A 22,218-nucleotide genomic window follows, 5' to 3' on the forward strand; every position below is an offset into this window, starting at 1 on the left:
GGTATCAGGTCGACTATTGCTAAGGCAGAGCCCTGAGTAACGGGTAGTAACTGGACCTCGTCTGGACCTGAAGCGGCTGCCACGAGCGGTCCCTCCGCTTGGGCACCAGAATCTGCGCCCCGCGGCCCCGGCGCCTGGCACTGGCCCCGCCCAGGCGCGTGGGTTGGCCTCCGGGCTCTGCCAGCTGCGGGGCGGGGCCGAGGCGCGGGCGGGGAGGCTGCAGGCCGCGCCGGGCTGAGCCGCTGACCGCCCCACGCCCGAGCTGCCCGGCGCGCTCCCCTCCGGCATGCTGCGGCGGGGCGGCCCGGCGCTGCGGCGCTTCTCCACCGGCCGGGTGAGTCCCGCCCCGGCCCGCGCCTCGGCTCTCCCCTCGCTTGGATTCCAGACCCCGCGGCGGGAGGGCCGGGTGGCAGGGCTCGGGGTGGGCAGCGATGTTTAGGACTTTGCTAAAAGCCCAGACGGCAATTTTAAACCTGGGAGACTGCAGGGAGGGCCGAGGGGGGGTCTCGAATGGGGCTTGTCGAGAGAACCGTTTTTGCTCTGCTGGAAAGGGGCTGAGGATGCGGCTTGTGAACATCGGAGGTCTGGCTGGGATTGACAGGGTGGGGACAGTCACTTGGCAGGGAGGGGCAGGCAGATGGACCTCTTCCCGTTTTCATTTCAATGGGGAGAGCCTTGTTACCGGTGGAGGAGGGTCGTGACAAGTCGGGCAGGTCCTCTTCGGGCGGGCTAGGAGGTGTGTGCGCTCCCAGCTGGCGTGCCAGGCCCATTCAGATAATGGCTGGCACTCAGAGCTGGTGGCTGCAAGCTCATTATGCTGCAAGCTGCAGGCGGCAAGATTTCTAGGATTCCTAGGCGTTGCAGAAGCAGCCACCTTGGAACAGTATTAAACCGTAGGGCGAGATCCCAGCTCTGGCCCAGCCCCGCGCCCTGGAATTGCATCAGCTCTTCCAGAAATGAAACGAGAGCAGACACGTTGCATGTGGGGCTGGTTCCAGGACTTCGCGGGCCTGGAAGAAAAAGCCTTTTTGCATCTCTAGGCAGACTCCAAGCACTTTAGGACGGGGGAAAAATCTAACCCACTCACATCGTCTCCTTTATAGGAAGCTCATGCTTGTGTTATTATGAAAGAATTTGCCTTTCAATTTGTCTTCTCTGCCAAACTCGTATCATACATGCCTGCAAGTATATCCAGTGCAAAGAACTTGGAGGAAGAGAATGGTACTGAGTTGCATAAATGGAAACACTTTCTCCCCCAGATAACCCCATAATGAGAATTAACTTTACCTCTTGCAGTCAATTCTAGTTACATTATAGTCTTCTTTTTAAAGAGTATAAAAAAGGCTTGCCTTCCCAGAACTTTTGCTTGGTGTCTTAAGCATTGCTCTGGACTCCTCCTTAGCTTTCTTCTGTGCATGGCACATGGGAGTCTGGGTGGATGGTCCCCCCGGCAAGGGGCTTGCACCTGTTTTCTTGGTTTCCCCTGTCCCTGCCTTTCATTGAATTGTCTTATTTTGGAGAGCTGAAAAGGATCTGGAGAAATGAAAACAGTAGTGAGGGTTACATAAGATTCTGTAATGAAAGGTAAACATCCCAGGTGGCAAATGGCATAGACAAAAACTTGGGGTGTGGGGAGGAGGCTAAGTCAGAGAGTAGCCAGGAATACAGCGGCGCATGACTGGGAAGATGACAAAAAGGAACACAGTGAATGACAAGGGAAAATTTGGCATATTTTACTGCATAGAAAATGGGGCTCCATCCTCTGAACTGTGTTCTTTAAGAATTATTAAAAATCAAACAAGGCGGGTGGCAGTGTAAAATGATACAGCCACTTTGGAAAACTATTTGGCAGCTTTTATAAAGTTAACCATATACTTACCGAAAGGCCCAGCAGTTGCACCCTAGATATTTACCCAAGAGAGATGAAAGCCTAATGTTCACACAAATACCTATTCAGGAATGTTTCCAAAGAGATTTTTGTCACAGTCGCCAAAAACTGAAACCAACTAAACTGTCCTTCATTAGATGGCAGGATCAACAGACTGTGGTATATCCATCCACACCATGGAATCCTACTCAGAAAAAAAAAAAAAACCAAAAAGCTACACATACTATGCATGTAACCCAAACATGTACACTTATTAAAAGAAGACAAACTCAAGGGATTTATGATTCCATGTTTATGATTCCATTTGTCTAACATTTGTGAAAGAGTCCAACTATGGGGGTAGAATAAAGGTCAGGGGCTGGAGGATAGGGGAAGAGGTGATTACAGAAGGACCTGAGAGTATTTGGTGGGAGACGATGAAACTGTTCTATATCTTGATTGTGGTAGTAGTTACAGGGCCATCAGAATTCATAGAACGATGTACTGAAAGGGGTACCTGCAATCCCAGTACTTCAAATGGATAACCAAGGTAATTAGAGCAAGGAGAAAACAAAGAAGACTTAGGTGTGAATTTTTACTGCTATCTATTTATAATGTAGTTCGGTGTATCTCAAATTTTTAGTTGTAGATCACTGAGCCTTTTATGATTGAATGTTCATTATCCAGGTGCCTTCTACCCATGCTAACAAATAATCATGAATCCATTGGTTGTCATTGAATTTCTTCCACAGGTGTATTTAAAAAACAAGCTGAAATTGGCCCTTATTGGCCAGAGCCTCTTTGGACAAGAAGTCTATAGCCACCTCTGCAAACAGGGCCACCAAGTTGTGGGAGTGTTCACAGTTCCTGACAAGGATGGAAAAGCTGACCCACTAGGTGAGTTTGTCTTAGGACAACTGGGTTAAGGACTCTGTACTCACTTCAGTTATCCAACCTAGCACCCAGCATTTGTGCTTCCATCAGAATTTCAGTGCTTCCACTTCTTAGTCATAGGCCCTGCTAACCCAGGCTGCACACCTCCCTTTGGCTCTGCCACACCCTCTCTTCCTGTTGAAAGCCTCCTTTGGCCAAGTCTGTTTGCAAGGTGGATACAAACTCCCTATCTTGCCAAGGGCGCTCCAAGACAAAAGCCCAAGCTCCAGGAGTTTTCCCACTTACCTCTGTAATCACCAGACCCACCAGGGAAATTTCCAGGCGCGTGTTTTTCTCGAAATACATTTGTGACTTTCCAAAGGTGCTATTATTGGACGTGTAGAATAAGGTCTGATGCAGAGGTGCCGATAAGAACGAAGGGAAGGCTCACCCACTAGAAGTGATGTGGTCTCTTAGGAAAGAAACAGTCTACAAATAGTAGAGGTGGGGGGAAAGAACTAGCAACTAGAAATCTTGGCTTTGACTTGGATCTTTACAAGTTGCTGGTGGGATGCCTCACTTTGGTTGGAAAACAATGATCTGTGATTATCATAAAATTTTTCCTTTTTTTCTCTGAAGTAGCAGCTCTGGAGTTTATACTAATTCTTGTTGCTGCTATAAAAAATACTATACTTTGATACTCTTTTTCAAGAGTCCAGATGAAAAAAATGTTGGTCCAAGAGCACGTATGCTCCAGTATCGCAAAAGCTTTATGGGGAGTGTGTATTCTTGGCTTCTTTCTTGGCTGACTGGTGAATTTGGGACAAGGAACTCTACAAGCTCAGCTCAGCAACTTTCTTCCTTTATATTTTGGGATCTGTCTGTTTGGCAGAAATAATGTTTTCTGATCTATAGTTTGCCCTGTGGTAAGAGAGACTTCTCCCCAGGAAACAGGAGCTGGGGAGAGATTCCGTGTTTTGTCTATGCCAGAGGCTGAACATGTCTCATTTGGGTGGTGATAGATGGGTACTTAGCTGCAAATCTAAAAAAAAAATCAATGAACAAATGTTCTCTCAATGACTGTGTCACTAGGAAAGGTACACATATTGATCTACGAAAGAAAAGGCTTGAATTAAAAACTCAAAATGTTACCTAATTCCAAACTTTTGAGTTCAAATATACTGTGCCTTAAATATATAGATAAAAATAACTTTAGGAAAATAAATGGATCATGATAAAATTGTAATGGGTCAAATTCTGATCACGAATTCTTCTTCACAATGTTTTATTTGTAAATGTTTTGTCAATCTGTAAAAATATAATGTGTAAATTATATTAATCATAACAATATAAACTCAAGGCTAATTTTTTTTAATGAAAATCCTCTTCTGTGCTCAGCTTTAGCTGCCGAGAAAGACGGGACCCCTGTGTTCAAGTTTCCAAGATGGAGAGTCAAGGGCAACACCATAAAGGAGGTGGCTGAGGCCTACAGATCCGTGGGAGCTGAACTAAACGTGCTTCCCTTCTGCACACAGTTCATCCCCATGGATGTAATTGACAGCCCAAAACATGGGTCCATCATTTACCATCCGTCTATCCTCCCCAGGCACAGAGGTGCCTCTGCTATCAACTGGTATGATTTTTTTTAATAACAGAGAAATGGGTCTATTTTCATGAGCTCTTACTTGATTCGTAGCTCAGAAAAGTAAAAATAATTTAGATCATGGACATGGCTGACCTAGCATTTCATGTTCTGTCTATATTAGTCTGATCTCTGATAAGCTTTTGTGTGTATTTGTGTGTATTTTTGTGTGTATTTGTCCATATGTTCAGCTTATTGTTTGTATAATAGGCATCTACAAGACCAACTTTTTCTCTTCAACTAAGCTTTACAGAACACAAAATGTAAATGGTTGAATTAATCAATCCTTTCTACTACAATTTGCAAAAACAATCTAAACTTGTACCTGAATTACACAGCCTAAATTAAAAATCAATTTACCTTTTCACATTACACCAAATAGCCTCTGTTTTACCTTCCACTATCTTACCCTCCCTAACACAGCTCTAATATGATATAGGAATATGACTTTCCCAGGTAGGCAGAGTTACCTGAACTTGGAATATAAAGCAGACACCTGAGGAGTAGTAATGATGGCCTCCATTGCCCTCCAGAATAGACTACAAGTTAGTAGTATATGGTAACAAGAAAGACAACAGATAATAGGATATAAAATATCAGTCCCATACAGTATTGCTTTTATGGGTGTGACATCCTCTGACTCAACTCTCTACTGTTGTTCACTGTGTGCTTTTCCATTGCAACCTACCTTATACTTTAGTATCACTGCTAGTACATCATTTTATGATAACTAACTGATGTTTTAATTTGAAACTCTTCTCTTCACAGGACTCTAATTATGGGAGATAAGAAAGCTGGGTTTTCCATTTTCTGGGCTGATGATGGTTTAGATACGGGACCCATCCTTCTTCAGAGGTCCTGTGATGTCCAACCCAATGACACAGTGGATGTACTTTATAATCGATTTCTTTTCCCTGAAGGAATCAAGGCGATGGTCAGTATATGTATATCATCAAAAAGAGATTGTAAGCCTTTAAAAGTTTCAGAAGTAGTTTTTTTAATTGAGAATTTGTCCATATGCATTTTTATTAAAAATATAAAGCTGAAAATCCATTAGATTTTATGTTTACCAATAATGACGTATTTGGGATGGGAATATGAACCTTAAAATTTCTTAGTCTGTGAAACCGACTTGTTCTTCTGGGAGCAGTGATCTAGCGGATGAAGGAGAAAACTTCATCTATTTTGTCAAATACTTGAATCTCCAAACCTTATTTATAATGACTAATTATAAAGAAGTGTACAGAATCTGAAGAAATTTTCCTATGTGATTTGGACTTCCTTTAAATGTATTTGAAATACGTCTATGTAACAGGATGAAACCTGGCATTTGTAAAATTTATTCTGATTGTGCTCTGGGTAAGAATGTTGGAAAATGATTTCGATATCATTATTTTTTTTCCAGTGCTTTATTGGTAGAAGTAGCCACCCAGAGATGGACAACCTATGATACAAAGCCACAGTCATCAATATAGGGGAGCAGAAAGCAATACTTTGTGTCATTTAATGATTAAGAGAGAAGAGCTTTGGTGTCAGAAAGATGCCAGAGTTCTCATTTGACCACTTATTTGTTGAAATGACAATAAGCAAATCACTTAGCCTCTTTAGCTTTGGTTTCCTCATCGATAAAATGTATATAATGCCTAATTTATAGGGTTGTAGTGAAAATTAAATGATACTGTTAAAGCATCTGGCACACAGTAGGTACTCAAAAAAGATAATTACATTCAAAATAATTACATTCAAAACACACACATAATTAATTATACTAAAAGTGGGTGGAATGAATGAACTAGGAATTTGGCTCTCTTCCTGGGTGGCTTCCTCCATGTGCTCTTGGGGAGAATGGTCAGCAACTGTATTTAGAGAGAAATCTGAGAACTTGAGCTTCCATGATCCCCCCAGTGAAGGGGAGGGACTTTAAACTCAGTGCAAACAAATAGAAGACAGGAGAGAGTGCAGGATACATCACGAAGGCAATCAAACTTGTGGAATTATTTTAACTTTCATTTTTATTCCAGGTTTTCTAAGCTAGAAAGCAAGTTGAGAAACATAAATATAACAATATATTACTTTTTAAGAATAATCATAATGAGCCAAAATAACTCATGATGACTTATTTCCATAATTGTATTCTGGAAATAGCCATTGAAAAACCAAATGGGGGTTGACATTAATTTAAAGAGAGTTGTTTTTAAGAGTACATGCTTGATACAAGCAGTAGACAATCCTGGACACAAATCTTACTTCTGATACCTACAAGCTATCTCTGCAATGTTGAGCTACTTGCCTAACTTTTCTAAACCTCAGTTTCCTCATCTGTAAAACAGGAATAATAGCATTCACCTTGCGGGATTGTTATGAGGTTTGCAAGGGATATTTTACATAAAGGAGCTATCACCCTGCCTTGTGTATAGAAAGACCTGAAGAAATGGTAGTTAGTATCATAATCTGACTCTCTGGACAGATTTAAGTGTAGTAATTCTGTTACGCAGAAATTTGGGTTAAAAGGCTATGTCAATGTTGACCACTGGATTACAGCACACGTAACAGGTAACACTTCTGGTTTTAGGTGGAAGCTGTGCAACTCATAGCTGATGGAAAAGCACCTCGTATTCCCCAGCCAGAAGAAGGGGCAACATATGAAGGTATCCAGAAAAAGGAGAATGCTGAGGTATTTATGTCAGTGCAATAATGCACCTGAAATTCATGGCCATTTTTTTTTTACTTTTCAGTAGTACCCAGTGTGCCATATTCTCTCCAAATGATAGCTCTCCAGGCCAGCCTGCCCTAGCACTGCCCACTTCTGCCACTGATGGAGATACTTGCTTCCATTGCCTTTGAACTTGAAGCATGAGGAGGTTCAGTCTGTGCTCTGTGCTTTCCTAGATTTCCTGGGACCAGTCTGCTGAAGTTTTACATAACTGGATCCGTGGTCATGATAAAGTTCCCGGAGCTTGGACAGAGATAAATGGACAGGTATGTTCTAGGCTTTTTTACGTTACCTTTCTAAGAAGTACTGTGTTTAAGGACTGTCCTTTCCTTGATCACGAGGGGGCTGTGTGATTCTCGGCCTATGTGACCAACTGAAAGAAAGCGCCCTCCTCTTTTCTCAGCAAATAGTGACCATTGTTGTGAGCAGACCTAGTGGCTGTGGGGTCAAGTAGATCCCAAATCACAGTCCCCTGGACAAATGACCAGCCCTGCACTCTTTTTTTTTTTTTTTTTTTAGATTTATTTATTGTTTTATACAAGAGCTGGGGTACAGGCCACAGGTACAGGAGGATTAGAGGATTCACCAGAGACAGCAGGGAGCAGAACAGGCAGATGACCTAAATACACAGCTGAGGGAAGCAGCGGGGGAGACAGGAGAGGTCTGCCACGCCATGTGGGAATCTCCCTGGTCAGCCAGGAATCGAACCTGCGCGGCAGTGGCTGTAGACAGCTTCACAGGGCTGCGCTCAACCCGCTGCGCCACTGGGGAGGCCCACCCCTGCACTCTTGAGAGAAAAAGAGCTGCCCCCTTCTTTGTCTGCAAATAAAAATCCACATTCTCATCAGAAAAGAAAAAAAGTAGTAACCTTTCAGTGGAGGCTGTATTTGACCTTCGCTATTTCCCAGGCTGGCCACAGCAGTTTCCTGATGTTTCCTTAATATCTGTTCATTATATGTTGATGAGAGCGGGAAAAATCCTGACCTTTTTTGAACTAAAAACTTCTTGGGCAATCTAATTTCTGGATACATCATTTTGCTTGAAGTCGCAGTAAGAACCTGCAATGAGGCTGAGTAAGGATTTCTCTCTCGTGACGCCAGCAGCTCCCAGTCACCCACGATAGCCAGGAAGACAACCATACTCCCCAGACTGATTTTGGTCTCCAGTACTTTATTCAGTAAACGACACAAGCTACTCAACACTTGATTATAAAACAGGCTGCATGATTCCCCAGCTGTAGGCGCATGTCAGTGTCCTGACCACTTTAAAGGCAGGTGAGACTAAGCTGTGATGTTTGGTAGGTGCAGTAAGTGCTTTTTTTTTTTTTTGGTGGGACCCTCGCCTGTGGCCGGGAACGAAACCGGCGCTGCAGAGGCTGTGGGCAGCCTCTCAGCACAGTGCTCAACCGCTGCATCACCAGGGCAGGCCCAAGTGCATTTTTAATTTACATCCAACTTACAAAGGGTTTATCGGAAGTAACCCCATCACAAATACAGGGGATCTGTGGGTTTTTTTTTTTCTACTCTGCATCTGTGTCATCACCTCTGAAAACCCACCTTTAGCCAACAAAGTCTGTGGGAGCTTTTATCTCACTCACCTGGTATCAATATGAATAAATGATAAATGTGTGTGCTCAGGTTGCCTAGATGTGGGACATGGTTGAAAATTTTCAATCATACATTTACAGAGTAGCTCAAACATCTCTCCAGATGTTTGATGCAGCCTCTCACACTGGGGTGTCCTAATGTGATCGTGAACAATCATTTGAACTTTGGGTTTCTGTATGGCATGTTGCTTGCATACACCCCTACAGATAGCCTTCACCTCCTCATTTCATAACCCGGCTCTGGCTTCTTTCTTAGAGGGTCACTTTCTACGGCTCGTCCTTACTGACTAGCTCCGCGCCTCCTGGAGAACCCTTGGAGATTAAAGGTGCCAAGAAGCCCGGCCTTGTTACCAAGAATGGACTCGTTCTTTTTGGTAACGATGGAAAAGCAGTGAGTGTTCCATAGGGTCACCTGTAAATAAACTTCTCAGTTTTCTTCTGTAATCCCTGCTCTTAAGGGGATTGCTTCTGCAGTGGGGGGTAGGAGGCCCAAAGTACCTGTGCCCCATTTCTTTCTGGGACGAGTGGGCTCTATGAGTCTTGACAAGGACAAGGCCCCTTAGGATGGACCCCAAGGACCTAGAGGCAGCTTTGTGACAGTGTAGGAAGAGCTTGGAATTCAGCCAGGAGGTAGGATGTGGTCCCTGCTCTACCGCGTCCTGTCTCACCTGGTATGCTTCTCCTCTCTGAGCCAGTTTCCTTATCTGTAAAACAGAGTGATCGCATCTCTCTCTACTCCCCATGCCAGAGTCCTGGGGGATCCAATGAGATGGCTGTGACCCTCTTTCAGATGCATGTTGGCTTCCCCTCCCCGGGCAAGCACCATCCAAGGCCTGTGCTTGGGAGTGTGGGTTCTGAGGCTCAGGGGCTCCCAGTGAAGAAAGCAAATGGCATGCTGCAGGTTATAGACTCTCTCCGTAGCCTGCAAGACAGGTAGTTATTGCAAGTATAGGCTTTAGAGTCCAACTAGTCCTGGGTGCCCATCCCAGCTCGGGTATTCCGAGCTGTGTAGCATTGGACAAATTCCTTAACCTCACTGAGCCTCGGTTTTCTCATAAGTAAAACAAGGACAATATTAGCACCTATTTCCATCTAGACTGATGAGATTAAATAAACGAGGGCACTGCACCTGAGAGGAGAAAGTGAACATTGTACAAAAATGAACACTGATGTAAAATATATAAAAATGAATAAATATAAAAATTAGTAAATAAACTAGGTCAGCCAATGCATCCAAACTTGGCCATTTCAGTTCTTTTGCACTTAGTGGTGAGTGCTTTTAATTCATAGTTTTCTGTTTTCCAAATAATCTGCTCTTCATACCCATATCGTATCTAAGACTCCTCCTCTTATCAACTTTACTTTGAATTGTCCTGATCCTCAACTTATCTGTTTGTTTGTTGTTATTTTGTAGCTGATGGTGAGAAGTCTGCAGTTTGAAGATGGAAAAATGATTCCTGCCTCTCAGTACTTTTCAGCGGGTGAGACAACAGTGATAGAACTTACAGCCGAAGAGGTGAAGGTGGCAGAGACCATCAAGGTGAGCGTGTGATGTCCTTCATACTACCCTTAGCTTGGGAAGCCGAAGCCTTTTTGTAACTGGTACCATCAGTCCTCAAAGTAGGGGACATGGGACTCTATTTTCTCTTATTTTGTATTAGCTACAATAGGAAATGAAGCCCCACATTTATTTTCAAACACACCTCTCATTCACATAAATAATCCAAGGTAGCTGTAGGTTGGCACAGGGGTTGGGATGAAACTGCAGCATGAGGGTTAGGGGTACATTCATTCAGGGACCCAGACTCTGCTGTCTTCAAGGTCACTTTGGGGGCCATTCCCATTCTAGACAACCTAGAATAGTAAAAGAGCACAGAGAATTCTGTGAAGGAGGTTTTTCATGAGCTCAGACTGGCAGTGCAGTTCACTTCTGCTCATCTGCATTGTAAGATGGCAGCCGCTCGGAACGTGATGAGAGTGTATTCAGGTCAGCATCCTAGAGGAAAAAGTAGGTGTGGTGAGGAGCTAGCCAGTTTCTGCCAAGGTGTCCTGCATGGCTCTGCCCTCATAAAAATTTCTCTTACCCTATAGGTCATCTGGGCTGGAATTTTAAGCAATGTTCCTGTTATTGAAAACACAACAGACTTCTTTAAATCTGGAGCAAGCTCAATGGACGTTGCCAGGTGAAACCACTATCTCATTGACTCACACCCTCCACTAGGGATTTTGACTTTGAGTTTGAAAATCAAATCTGAATCCTTTGTGGTGGAGTCTCACTCACTTATGCCCACCTCCTCTACTTCTCCCGACTTGATCTTTCCTTGGTTTGTTTGTTTCCAGGTCAAACACATCTACTAGTTCCCTACTTTTGTTTATATATTTATTTTTAAAGATTTACTTTTATTTATTTATGCATACAAGAACTGGGGTGTAGACCAGAGGTGTGGGCGTCAAGAGGATTCATCAGAGACAGAGTGGGGAGCAGAACAGGCGGGTCCACTAAGATACACTGCTGAGGGGAGCAGCGGGTGAGACAGGAGAGGTCTGCTGCACCATGTGGGTCAGCTCCCTGGCCAGGGATTGAATTCAGGCTGCAGTGACTGGCCATAGCTTGATAGCATGGAGACTTTAACACCTGCGCCACCAGGAAGGCACTGTTCCTTGCTTTTAGTGACTAAAGAGGAATTGTTTTCCTATCTCTTGTCTACCTAGAAATAGAACCCTTATAATTGTTTGTTTCTTTTAAAAATTTTGTCCTTACGTTTCTTTGCTGATTTTCCAACAACATGGGTTGGGAATTGGGAAGCTTTGGGAAAAGTGATAATCAAGAATTTCATATATAGTCCATACCTGATATTAATTACACTTTTCCTTGCCCCTCCCCCACATTATTATTTCTATGTAATCACACAGTCCCCCTTCACCCTTTAAAAATGTAAATAACATGACCTGGTTCTTACTTTAAGGCTGGTTGAAGAGATCAGACAGAAATGTGGTGGGCTTCAGTTACAGAACGAAGATGTCTATATGGCCACCAAATTTGAAGATTTCATCCAAAAAGTCGTGAGGAAGCTGAGGGGAGAAGATCAGGAAGCAGAGCTCATAGTGGATTATGTAAGCTTTGCCCTAGTGTTTCCTAGTCTAAATTGTTAAGATATAGATGCTATAGAAGAATTCTGTGCTTTTCATGTATTTGTGTTAATAGATTTATAAATAGAAAACCCAATGTACATCAACTGAAGAAGAGATTAACAAAAGTGATATCTCCATGCATTGGAATACTATTTGGCCAGGAAAAAGGATTAAAGTGATGATGTATGCTACCACATATGTGACTCGAGCACATGATGTTAAGTGAAAGAAATCAGATGCAAAAGGCCACATAGTATATGCTTTCATTCAAATGAGATGTCTCTCTCTAAGGAAAATCCACAAGTCAGTGTTTTAGGGGGCTCAGAGGTGAAGGAGAGTTAAGCAGAGTATGTCTGCCAACAGATACAGGGTTCCTTCTGAGGTGATAAAAATGTTCCTTAATCAGATAGTGGTAACGGTTGTGCAACTCCATGAATATACTGAAAGCCAAAGAATTATACATTTTAAAGGGTGAATTTCATGGTATCTGATTTCTCTCCAATATAATAAAGAATTTCATGGTATCTGGATTATATTGCAATATAATAAAGACTATTTTTTAAAAGCTAAAGTATAAACCCTTCCTCCCCCCATGGCAAATGGCTGCTGGTTTTCACATAAACCCTAGTTGCAAGGATGTTGGTGTTCTAGTTACTATAGAACTCTCACTAGAGAGATGGGATTAAGGCAAGTGAATGTGCTGCAAAGTCACAGTTCTTACAGAGATTCACCTGTTTGAATAATGGATTCTAAATAGGCTTTGGTTCATTTTCAGAGTTCTGAGAAAAATAATTTGGACAATATTTTCAAGTGCTCTCTTGGCTTTTATGAAGGAGTAGATTTTCAGAGATCCCAAAGCTGCTATTCCAGAACAACTTCTCATCCATTTATGTTTAATACAAATTAGGTAAATTTGGGAATCAGTTTAACATCATCTGGTTAAAAACTTGAATGTTGGAGGCTGACTGACCTGTGATAGAATCCAAGTAACACTGCTTGGAGCCGTGTGGCCCTTGTCAGGTTACTTAACTTCTCTAAATCTCATGTCTTAAGTGGCATGATGATAACGTCCACCTCATGGGACTTGGGAGAAAATTCAGTTAGATTTTATATGTAAAACACTTAGCTCATTTCCGGAATAGTGAGTTTAGAAAACTGGACTATGTGCAGGGACTTAACATGTCATTTCCAATGAAATTTCCCCCATTACACCCTACATAGACCCCTGGACATATTTCATAGCATCTGAGTACTCGGTATGGGATACGGCGTGATCCCTCTTGCTATATTTTTTAAGTATTATCGATTTCTCTATATGAAATTATTTTTGAAATCATTAAATTTCCTTTTTAATACCTTGCATTGATATGGAATTTTATGCCAACAGTGCTTTCTCACCTATATTACATCAATTATTCTTCATAAAACTGAAGTGGTTTCATTATTGCCATTTTATTGCTGGGAAAAAAAATGGAGTTTCATCAAAGTTAATGGACTAACTTAAATTCACTTACTAGCTCTGGCAGAGAGTAAAATTAAGGCCATTCATATGTAAAAGAGAAATGAAAATGGGGAGGAACATAAGGAAAGGAAACTTAGAGTGATACCAGTGTAAAAGGAAACCAACGGACAAAAGCAATTTCAATGATTTAGAGTGACTGTGTTCTGTCCATGCTGCCGCTAGATGGCGGTGTTTCCCTTACCTGGAGGTCGCATTCTCTGTCACCTGGGAAGAAAAGCTGAGCCTGGAGCACCTGGTTATCACACTCCTGCTTAGCGGTGGGTGTAGCAGGAGGCCCTGATATCACAGAAGCCTGCATCTTCTAGACAATAGGAACTAGAATCCCTCTGACATACCTTATCCCTCTGCATTAATGATATAGATAAGCACAGAAATCTGTTGAATCTATTAAATGTAATTCTCTCTTAAGGTGTCAAAGGAGATCAATGAAATGACAGTTAAAATGCCATATCAGTGCTTTATAAACGGACAGTTCACTGACGCTGATGATGGGAAGACATACGACACCATCAACCCTACAGACGGATCTGTGAGTGACGGCGCCATGGGCTTAATAAGCACAGGTCACGGATTTTGGCCTCATGCAAAGTTGTGAAAGTGACCATCTTAAGTTGTTCTATTCTGTCACTCTGCCTCTGAGCATTTAACACAAATTTCTTTCACTGAATACAATTTCTTTTGGCTATTCAATTCTGGTGCTGGCTCCTATTGTAGTAACTGTAGTGACCTATTTTATAGAATTAGTGTTCATGATGAATTTAGACAGATACTTACACCTATCAGAGGCACGCCTTCCCCCATGTAACTATGTGCAAGCTCATGGGGAGAAGCTCAACTTCCCTAGGCCACTGGAAGTAGTAGTTATGCCTCATGGGGAGAAGCTCAACTTCCCTAGGCCACTGGAAGTAGTAGTTATGCCTCCCTGGATGCGTCTTCCCATGCTGTTGTGGGACACGAAAAGGACCAGGTGTCAGACTCACAATTTTCATGTTCAAATCATTTCATTTTCTTTACTGTATTACTGGGTGTATTATTTCTACATCATAAAATTCTTTGAATATCACAATCCAAAGCTAATATTATATTAATTCCAATAAGTCTATATCTTCTATACGAGTAACCTATAATCTATTTTACTTCTCTTGACATAGACAATATGCAAAGTATCCTATGCTTCTTTGGTGGATGTTGATAAAGCAGTCGCTGCAGCGAAAGATGCTTTTGAAAATGGTGAATGGGGAAGAATAAATGCAAGAGAAAGAGGAAGGTTGATGTACAGGTATGGTTTTTTTTTTTTAAATACCAATGTGCTACCTTTGAAATAAGCTAATGTGATACGATCTTTTAAATTTTTTCAAAATGTTTTAGTACAAAAACCATTCTAGAATGCACCTGTTATATATGTCTTCTATAACTTGTATCATATAAAATCCTACCTATGTGAGTTTCTGTATTATTGTTTGTATCAGTCAGTATCCCCGTAGAAAAAGAAAATTTAATAAAGGACTATTTACAAAGATGTGGGCAAGGTCAGGGGAATCCAACAAAGGATCATGCAGTGTCCAGGTAGGAGTGGCAACAGGGGGATGATGCCAGGTGGGAAGAGGAAGAGCTGTTGCTAGAATCTGTGAAGACCACAATAGTGGTTTGTGGTAGAGAAACAAAGCAGCTAGAGGCCAGCTCATCTGTGAGGGAGTCAGAGGAACTGATTCCCCGACCACTTCCTCCTGAGTTTGCCAGTCCCCAGGTGGGGTGGGGGCTTCTCACCCATTAGCTCTCAAGCCCAGTGAGAGCACAAGGGCACCAGGAGATGGGTCTCCAAAGGGCACCCTCCAGTCCGCAGCAGGGTGGACTGGAGCATGAAGAATGAGCAGGAAATGGAGACTGTCCTGCACTCTTATTTTTAAAGACAAAGTTTAAGTCTACGTGGTATGTCAGGAACAGGAGCAAGGAGGAAAAATACTTAGGCCTGGAAGAGTGTTGAAGACTGGCCCCTGAGAGGCCCAAAGTAACTAGACACATGCATAAAGTCAGGTTTCTACTTACCTGAAGCCAAAATAGCTGGCCTTGGTCAAAAGATCCCTTACGAATGAGATCTGGAAGAAGCACTGGGCAGTGAGGGGAGGTGTACAAGCCCAGCTTTAGAAGGGTCCAAAAGAGTAGCTCAGAGAACCAGTAAAGGAAGGGGAGGAAAAAAATGGTGGTGGGAAGCACAAAAAATGAGTTTTTAATATTTTATAATCGTTAAACAATCTAACACATATCTTCCTAGAGAAACTGAGCACCAAACAGAAATCTGTTGTGCTGATTATACTCATTTGCTATCATGTCCTCTTTAGTGAGTGTTGGAACTATTTCAGCACCAACTGAAGTTCTGTTTCATAGGTTCACGAGACTGTGGGGGGCTTTCTAACAGCTCCCTGCACATCCCCACAGGTTTCTGTCACTGACCTCCCTGGATTCCTGGGGCTCAATCACTGCCCTACTTCTTACACATTTACAAGGCAAATCAAACATGCTGCCAGCACCTACTGCTTTTCCTTTGTAACTCTTGAAAGCAATTATTTATTAACTTATTTCTTAAGTGTCTGTCGGCCCTCCTGGAATTCATTCTCCCATGAGGACAGAAACCTGGTCCATTTGTGTTCACCTCTAAATTCTCAGCTTTTAGGTTAGTATCTTGTGAATAACAGGGGATCCATCAATATTTGCTGAATGAATTTCTTTCATTGACCATCCAGACTTGCAGACCTACTGGAAGAGAACCAAGAAGAACTAGCAACTATTGAGGCGCTTGATTCTGGGGCTGTCTACACCTTGGCTCTGAAGACTCATATTGGAATGTCTGTGCAAACATTCAGATATTTTGCTGGCTGGTGTGACAAAATTCAGGTTAGTGCAAATGTTATGTGTCTTTTTCTAAATCATTCCAAAAGGAAAAGGGACCAACATTTATTAGTTTGTAAAGAAACTGTATCAGAGTGACCTCTTACGAAGATTTTCTTATCTAATCCTTTTAACAATCATCTCTAGGAGGTGGATGCTTATTATCCCTCATCACAGGTAAGGAAACAGAGGCTAGAGGACAATGAATGACTTGGCTGTGGTCACATTTAAGTAAGCAAACCATAGAGCTAGGGCTCGAATGCAAGATTTTCAGAATCTAAAGTGTGATGATGTTCCTGAACTGAAAGCCACTTTTTGCCTGCCAATACTTGGTGTAAAAAAGAATCCCTCATCTCCACTCTATATGACTTTGGGTGTTATCACCAAGGGTACTGTCATTGAAGTTAACGTGAGCGAATTGGGCCTTGTGACACAAGGAGGCAAGGTTATTTGGGGAAAATATGCCCAGGTTACCAACAATCCCAAAAATGATGGATGCATAAATGCAGTCTTGTTGGTTTGACAGCAGTTTCATACAAGTAACTCCATATAATTATTGAAGACTACACAGTAATCAGGAAAAACACCATGCTATGTTTCTGAATACTACCAGCCTTACTTACATGTCTGCCATCATCAAGACAACTATTACATTCTTTGCAAAAATAATTAAAATGGCCTAGTTTTACGAATTTGTCTTTATTTTGGGGTCTGCTTAGCAAATGTAGATGTTCACAGAATTGAAATATTAAAAAAACAATTATAGAAAAAAAATAAAGTGTGATGATGTTTTGTTCTTTACTATAATGTATCGTAGGGGTAGCTAATAGTCTCCCGTATATATAGGGAGAAGCCCTCCGTGGTGGAGGGATTGAAAAGTCAAATGTTTGCAGCGACCAGAGAAATAACAGATGGGCTAAGCAGGCTGGGTATAAGGAAAAAAAATTCAAGACATGAGTACAATGAATATTTCACTTTCCTTTTTACTGTAAGGAAATAGTGTGTGTGGTGACAAAAGAAAACTACTCTTGGCCTGCCATGGAAACTGGGAAACATCGTATCTTATCTGGGTAAATTAAAATAGGAGTTCTGTTACTGAGAGCAAAGCAACAGACAAAGCAAGAGTGTTGTGCAGGCAGTAAACTTTCTCTGCTATGCCAAGAAAATGGGAATGGAGGTGACTAAGTGTGAATTATGCATGTTCTCCTGTGTCTCAGTTCTTTCCAAATCAACACAGCAGTGCCTTTTTTGGTGTGGACATATTTCTTACGAGTAGAATACTGCCTTTTCACATCAGCTGAAAAAAAATAAGAGGTGGACAGAAAATGGAATCTTTGAGAGTAAATGTACTCATTTAGATTAGTAAAATAAGGATCAACCTTTTTATCCTTTAGGGTTCTACGATTCCAATCAACCAGGCCCGTCCAAATCGCAACCTGACCTTCACTAAGAAGGAGCCTCTTGGGTAAGACAAGGAGAGAGCCTCTGGCCAGCATGAGTTGTTAGTTTGAAACAACTAAGCTGTCGTCTTTCTACCCTGCAGCGTCTGTGCCATTATCATCCCCTGGAATTATCCTCTGATGATGCTGGCGTGGAAAAGTGCTGCATGCCTGGCAGCGGGCAACACCTTAGTGCTCAAGCCTGCACAGGTGAGAGGCAGGAGGCCAGGTGCAAATCCCCTCTCTGATTTACCTGAAAATAAGACATACATTTATAAATGGTATGTCTTTAAACAAAAATGGGATTGTATATTACGATACCTTTTCCTATGTCCTGGGCATCTTTCCATATCAGTACATATTCATGTGTAATAGCTGCCGAATGCTTCCTAAGGAGATTTCATAATTTAAAGTTTCATGGCAGTGGAAGCAAGTAGAATGTACCTCAGTAAAATCTATTGCAAAATGCCAAATGCCCCCAAATTAGGGAATTAGAATTATTTAGTCTGAAGAAGGTAATTGCTGTCTGCTTCTCTTCAGGTCACGCCCTTAACTGCTTTGAAGTTTGCAGAACTTTCTGCTCAAGCAGGCTTTCCAAAGGGGGTAATCAACATCATTCCAGGCTCAGGTACGAGGTCACGTGACCCCCTTGGTTAGAACTAATACGTGGTACAGGAGTGGCTGAGTGGCTGTTTTCCCACTGGAGTCTTGTTCTAAATTATAACTATATTAAAATGAATACGGTTTCCAGACAGGTAAGGATAAACACACCGCTCTGTGCTGAAGCCTTCCAGTGGCTCTAGAATGGTGGGTGAGAAGATTGGGGGGTGAAAGTTGTGCAGCTACCCTAAGGTGAACCCGCTTCCCTTTCCAACAACTACTTTGGAAGGAAAAACCAAGGCTTTTAGGGGCATGGAGGATATTATGGAGATTTTTGGGAGTTTGTGATTAATGCAGAAAATGTAAAGCTAAGATTTAAATGAGATCTTAGAAGTCCAGTTGTGAATTCAGTCACTTCATTATAAGAACGCGAGTGTTCTAATTCATGTTTTGCCACGAAATGCTGCAGGTGGGGTCGCGGGGCAGCGCCTCTCTGAACACCCTGACGTCCGCAAACTGGGCTTCACGGGGTCCACGCAGATTGGCAAGCAGATCATGAAGAGGTATTGGCTTTAATGTGTCAGTTTGCTGCATGTCCTCGTAGGCCGGGTTTTTGTTCTTGTTTTTTGATTTCTTAAGTAGGCACTTTGGAGGAGAAAAACCACGTCAAATTTAGAAGAGAAACCTACCTACCACTGCAGGGCATTAAAATGTTTGAATGTAATAAAATGCTTTCCAAGTGTTGAAGCACAAAGTAATAAAACCTAGAGGCATATTGAATTCTCCGCCCTGTGGTCACTGTGATAATCCAGCACAAAACATCTTCTGTACTAAGGCTGCACCTCAAGTTGTCTTTGGGGCAAAAATGAAAACTGAACAGAAATATAAATGGCAAATATGCATAATTTATAAAATAATTCCTAAAAAGCAGTAACATTAGTTCTTAAAAATTGCAACCTAAGCTGTCTGAGGCAACTAAGTGTCTCAACATAATAGAGCTCTGTGTCATCATGTTTTAATAATTTTGAAAAATGTCATTAAAACAGTGAAGGGAAAGAAAAATAGGTGTAAAACTGTTTAAGTCAGTTGACCCCAACTATATTAAATAAGACAAAGACCATGGTTGGATACAGAACACAGATAAGTAAATCAAAATGGCAAAAAAGGGTCATTGAACCATGGCATGGAATTTTGTTATGTTTTTCTTCTTTCTGCATTTTTGGGGTTTTTAAAAAATTTTAAATAATAATGGTATTGTGTGAAGAGAGAAATAAGAAATATGCTTCTGAAAATTCATTCTTTCCCCAGTGCTTCAGTTATCTGGTTAGAGGTGAAATTTCTTGCTTGGTCTTTATGTAATCAAAATTCTTATACCTGAAGAATCTGAACTCATGGGGCTCTCACATCATTTAACCATGGAATTTTAAAAGCACACAACTTTTTATTTTGGAAAATTTCTGGTGCATATAAAGCGCACAGGATAGCATAATGAACTGCCACGTGCTCGTCAGCCAACCTCTATAGCTATGACCAGTCTATCGTTCTTGTTTTGTCTTTGAATAACTTTCTGAAGAGTTCTGAGGCCCACATTTGCTTTCTGTGCCACACGGCAACTTATAGTTAAAGAAGTAAGACAGAGAGAGAGAGGCAGACTAAATATTATTTCCAATCTGTCTTTCTCTAGCTGTGCTGTGAGCAACTTGAAGAAAGTTTCCCTGGAACTCGGTGGCAAATCCCCACTTATAATATTCAGTGACTGTGATCTTGACAAAGCTGTGCGGATGGTAAGAAAAAGTCAAATCCAACCAAATAGGTGCCTTCTTCTTAAACACATCTCAGCTTCCTTGTTTATCATAAGTCTTAGAATGAGATTTGATTTTGTAGCATAAACAGAAACCATCCTCTTTATGCCTAGATTTGGGAATACTTGAGCATTTAATTTTTAAAATAATGTCTGTATGATTTGCCTTACTAAGATATTCTTAAAACTTGGGGGCTGCAGAGGAGTCTTTCTAAACTTTTATGACTTATGCAAACTGATGTAGAGATTTGAAAAGCAAAGTTTTGTAGAAGTATTACATTTAAACATACAGCAAAATATAAATTTTCTTGCAACATACCATTTTTCCTTAGTGGTATATCCTTATTATTAAATAAAAAATTTTTATAAGTGTTAGTACACTAGAGGGAAGGAAGGTGAAAAAAAATCCCTAAAAACTGATCATGCTCAGCAAAATAAGCCAGAAAGAAAAAGAAAAATACCGGATGGTCTCACTCATAGCAGGAATCTAGAAAACTTAAATAAGGGACCAGGAAAATGAATAACTATAAGAAAGTGAAAATCAAAATCAACAAAAAACTATGAACCAGAGATACTCTATGGGGGGTAGGGGGCGGGAAGGGAGGGATTGGGGTCAAAATAAGGGGGTTGCAATTGTATGGGGAATATAAAAATAAATTTTATTATAAAAAAAATCCCTAAAAAATATACCAGATCAAAACAGTATCCCCAAGCACTTCTCATCATGAGTTGGACCCAGAGATTGTATTTTCCTTTGTCGTCCGCTGTCTTCCAGAAACACCTCTTTCTCAGTGTTTGATATTTTATGACAGTCTTAACTTCCCAAACAGCATTGCTAATGCTTTCCCTTCTGCTGTCCCAGGGCATGGGCGCCGTGTTTTTCAACAAAGGCGAGAACTGTATTGCAGCTGGTCGGTTGTTCGTGGAAGAATCCATCCACGATGAATTTGTGACAAGAGTGGTAAGCTTCAGATCTGCTCTGGATCTAGAGAAATTGCATCTGCCCAAAAAAGTACTTCTGGCATTGTGCAAGAATTTTTGGGTGTAATAATAGTACTGTGGTTATTTAAAAAAAAAAAAAAAGCAGTCCTTACCCTTTAGAATTGCTTTCTGACATACTTATCAATTAAATTCTCTGGAATTTGCTTCAAAATAACCTGGAGGAAGTGAGTGGGGGATGCATTAGCCTTGAGTTGGTAATGGTTGAAGCTGGGTGATGAGCACATGGAGTTTCATTGTCTTGTTTGTCTACTTTTATATGTGCTTATAATTTCTTACAGTAAAAAGATATAGGTCTGTATAAAAAAACAGGTAAAGTATACTTAAGAGCTGTTATTATTTAAATACTCCTTGAAAGTATGTCAGCTCTTAGATATACTATACCTGATATACTATATTTGTGGGAGATAGACCTCTAGATTTTTATAAGAGATTAACCATTATATTCTTACAAATCCTTAATTCACAGTTACTATAACAACATACAATTTCCTCTACTAAGAAAGGTAAATAAGTAGGTAGGTAGGTAGATAGGTCATAATTCCATAATGAGATTAAAAGTCATTTATAGAACACTAAAGATAAATTCTGTAATTAAAATAAATTCAAACTCTACTACATTATGTCATGATGATAGTAACAGTAACTGTGCATTTGCATGTATTTGCAAAATCAGGTCCCAGCTTTCTTTTTCCTCCAGAGTTAATCCTCCCCCTCCCCCATAAGCAAAGCCTTCATGTGAATAGAAAACAAGGAAGAAAGTGGAGAGGCAGATGGTGGGCAGTGCTGCCTTCTGAACATCCTTGTGATTCAATTTTGTGCCTGCATAAAATACAAATTTCAGTACCACACGTCAAATGCTTTCACAACTACAACTCACTGACATTTCAAATACCAAGACCACAATGCTAATGCTTAAATGTATCAGTTCATCAACAAACATGTTGGGCACACAATTCATATCCTTTCATTCTTTCAACAACTCTTTGTTGAGAACTTACTGAGGTTTTATGGCCAAGCTTGAATTTACTCTCTTAGAACTCAGTGGTGAAAGCTTGGACTTCCTCGTTTGGAAAATTCCTCCATATTTAGCGGTTGTATACCTTGAGGCAAGTCATTTAACCTTATTGGGCTTCAG

At 41.3% G+C, this 22,218-nt stretch overlaps 1 protein-coding gene across 2 annotated transcripts in view; it reads left to right on the forward strand.

The window, feature by feature from the left end:
• Positions 1 to 277: 277 nt before the first annotated feature.
• Positions 278 to 22,218, forward strand: part of ALDH1L2 (aldehyde dehydrogenase 1 family member L2) — a 35,666-nt gene continuing 13,725 nt past the window's right edge. The window contains exons 1-19 of one of the 2 annotated variants that reach the window (XM_037513725.2): positions 278 to 334; positions 2,620 to 2,764; positions 4,139 to 4,373; positions 5,151 to 5,316; positions 6,955 to 7,056; positions 7,272 to 7,361; positions 8,958 to 9,092; positions 10,116 to 10,241; positions 10,793 to 10,884; positions 11,668 to 11,815; positions 13,765 to 13,884; positions 14,507 to 14,634; positions 16,097 to 16,247; positions 17,636 to 17,706; positions 17,785 to 17,890; positions 18,221 to 18,308; positions 18,750 to 18,843; positions 19,965 to 20,064; positions 20,944 to 21,042. In XM_037513725.2, coding sequence (XP_037369622.1) covers positions 287 to 334; positions 2,620 to 2,764; positions 4,139 to 4,373; positions 5,151 to 5,316; positions 6,955 to 7,056; positions 7,272 to 7,361; positions 8,958 to 9,092; positions 10,116 to 10,241; positions 10,793 to 10,884; positions 11,668 to 11,815; positions 13,765 to 13,884; positions 14,507 to 14,634; positions 16,097 to 16,247; positions 17,636 to 17,706; positions 17,785 to 17,890; positions 18,221 to 18,308; positions 18,750 to 18,843; positions 19,965 to 20,064; positions 20,944 to 21,042 — 2,244 coding nt within the window. In that variant the 5' untranslated portion in view covers positions 278 to 286. The remainder of the gene's footprint in view (positions 335 to 2,619; positions 2,765 to 4,138; positions 4,374 to 5,150; positions 5,317 to 6,954; positions 7,057 to 7,271; positions 7,362 to 8,957; positions 9,093 to 10,115; positions 10,242 to 10,792; positions 10,885 to 11,667; positions 11,816 to 13,764; positions 13,885 to 14,506; positions 14,635 to 16,096; positions 16,248 to 17,635; positions 17,707 to 17,784; positions 17,891 to 18,220; positions 18,309 to 18,749; positions 18,844 to 19,964; positions 20,065 to 20,943; positions 21,043 to 22,218) is intronic. The other variant, XM_037513726.2, reaches the window with a different exon arrangement.

Source organism: Talpa occidentalis, unplaced genomic scaffold (genome assembly GCF_014898055.3).
Source record: "Talpa occidentalis isolate TD23 unplaced genomic scaffold, MPIMG_talOcc4v2.1 talOcc4.16, whole genome shotgun sequence".
NCBI lineage: Eukaryota > Metazoa > Chordata > Mammalia > Eulipotyphla > Talpidae > Talpa > Talpa occidentalis.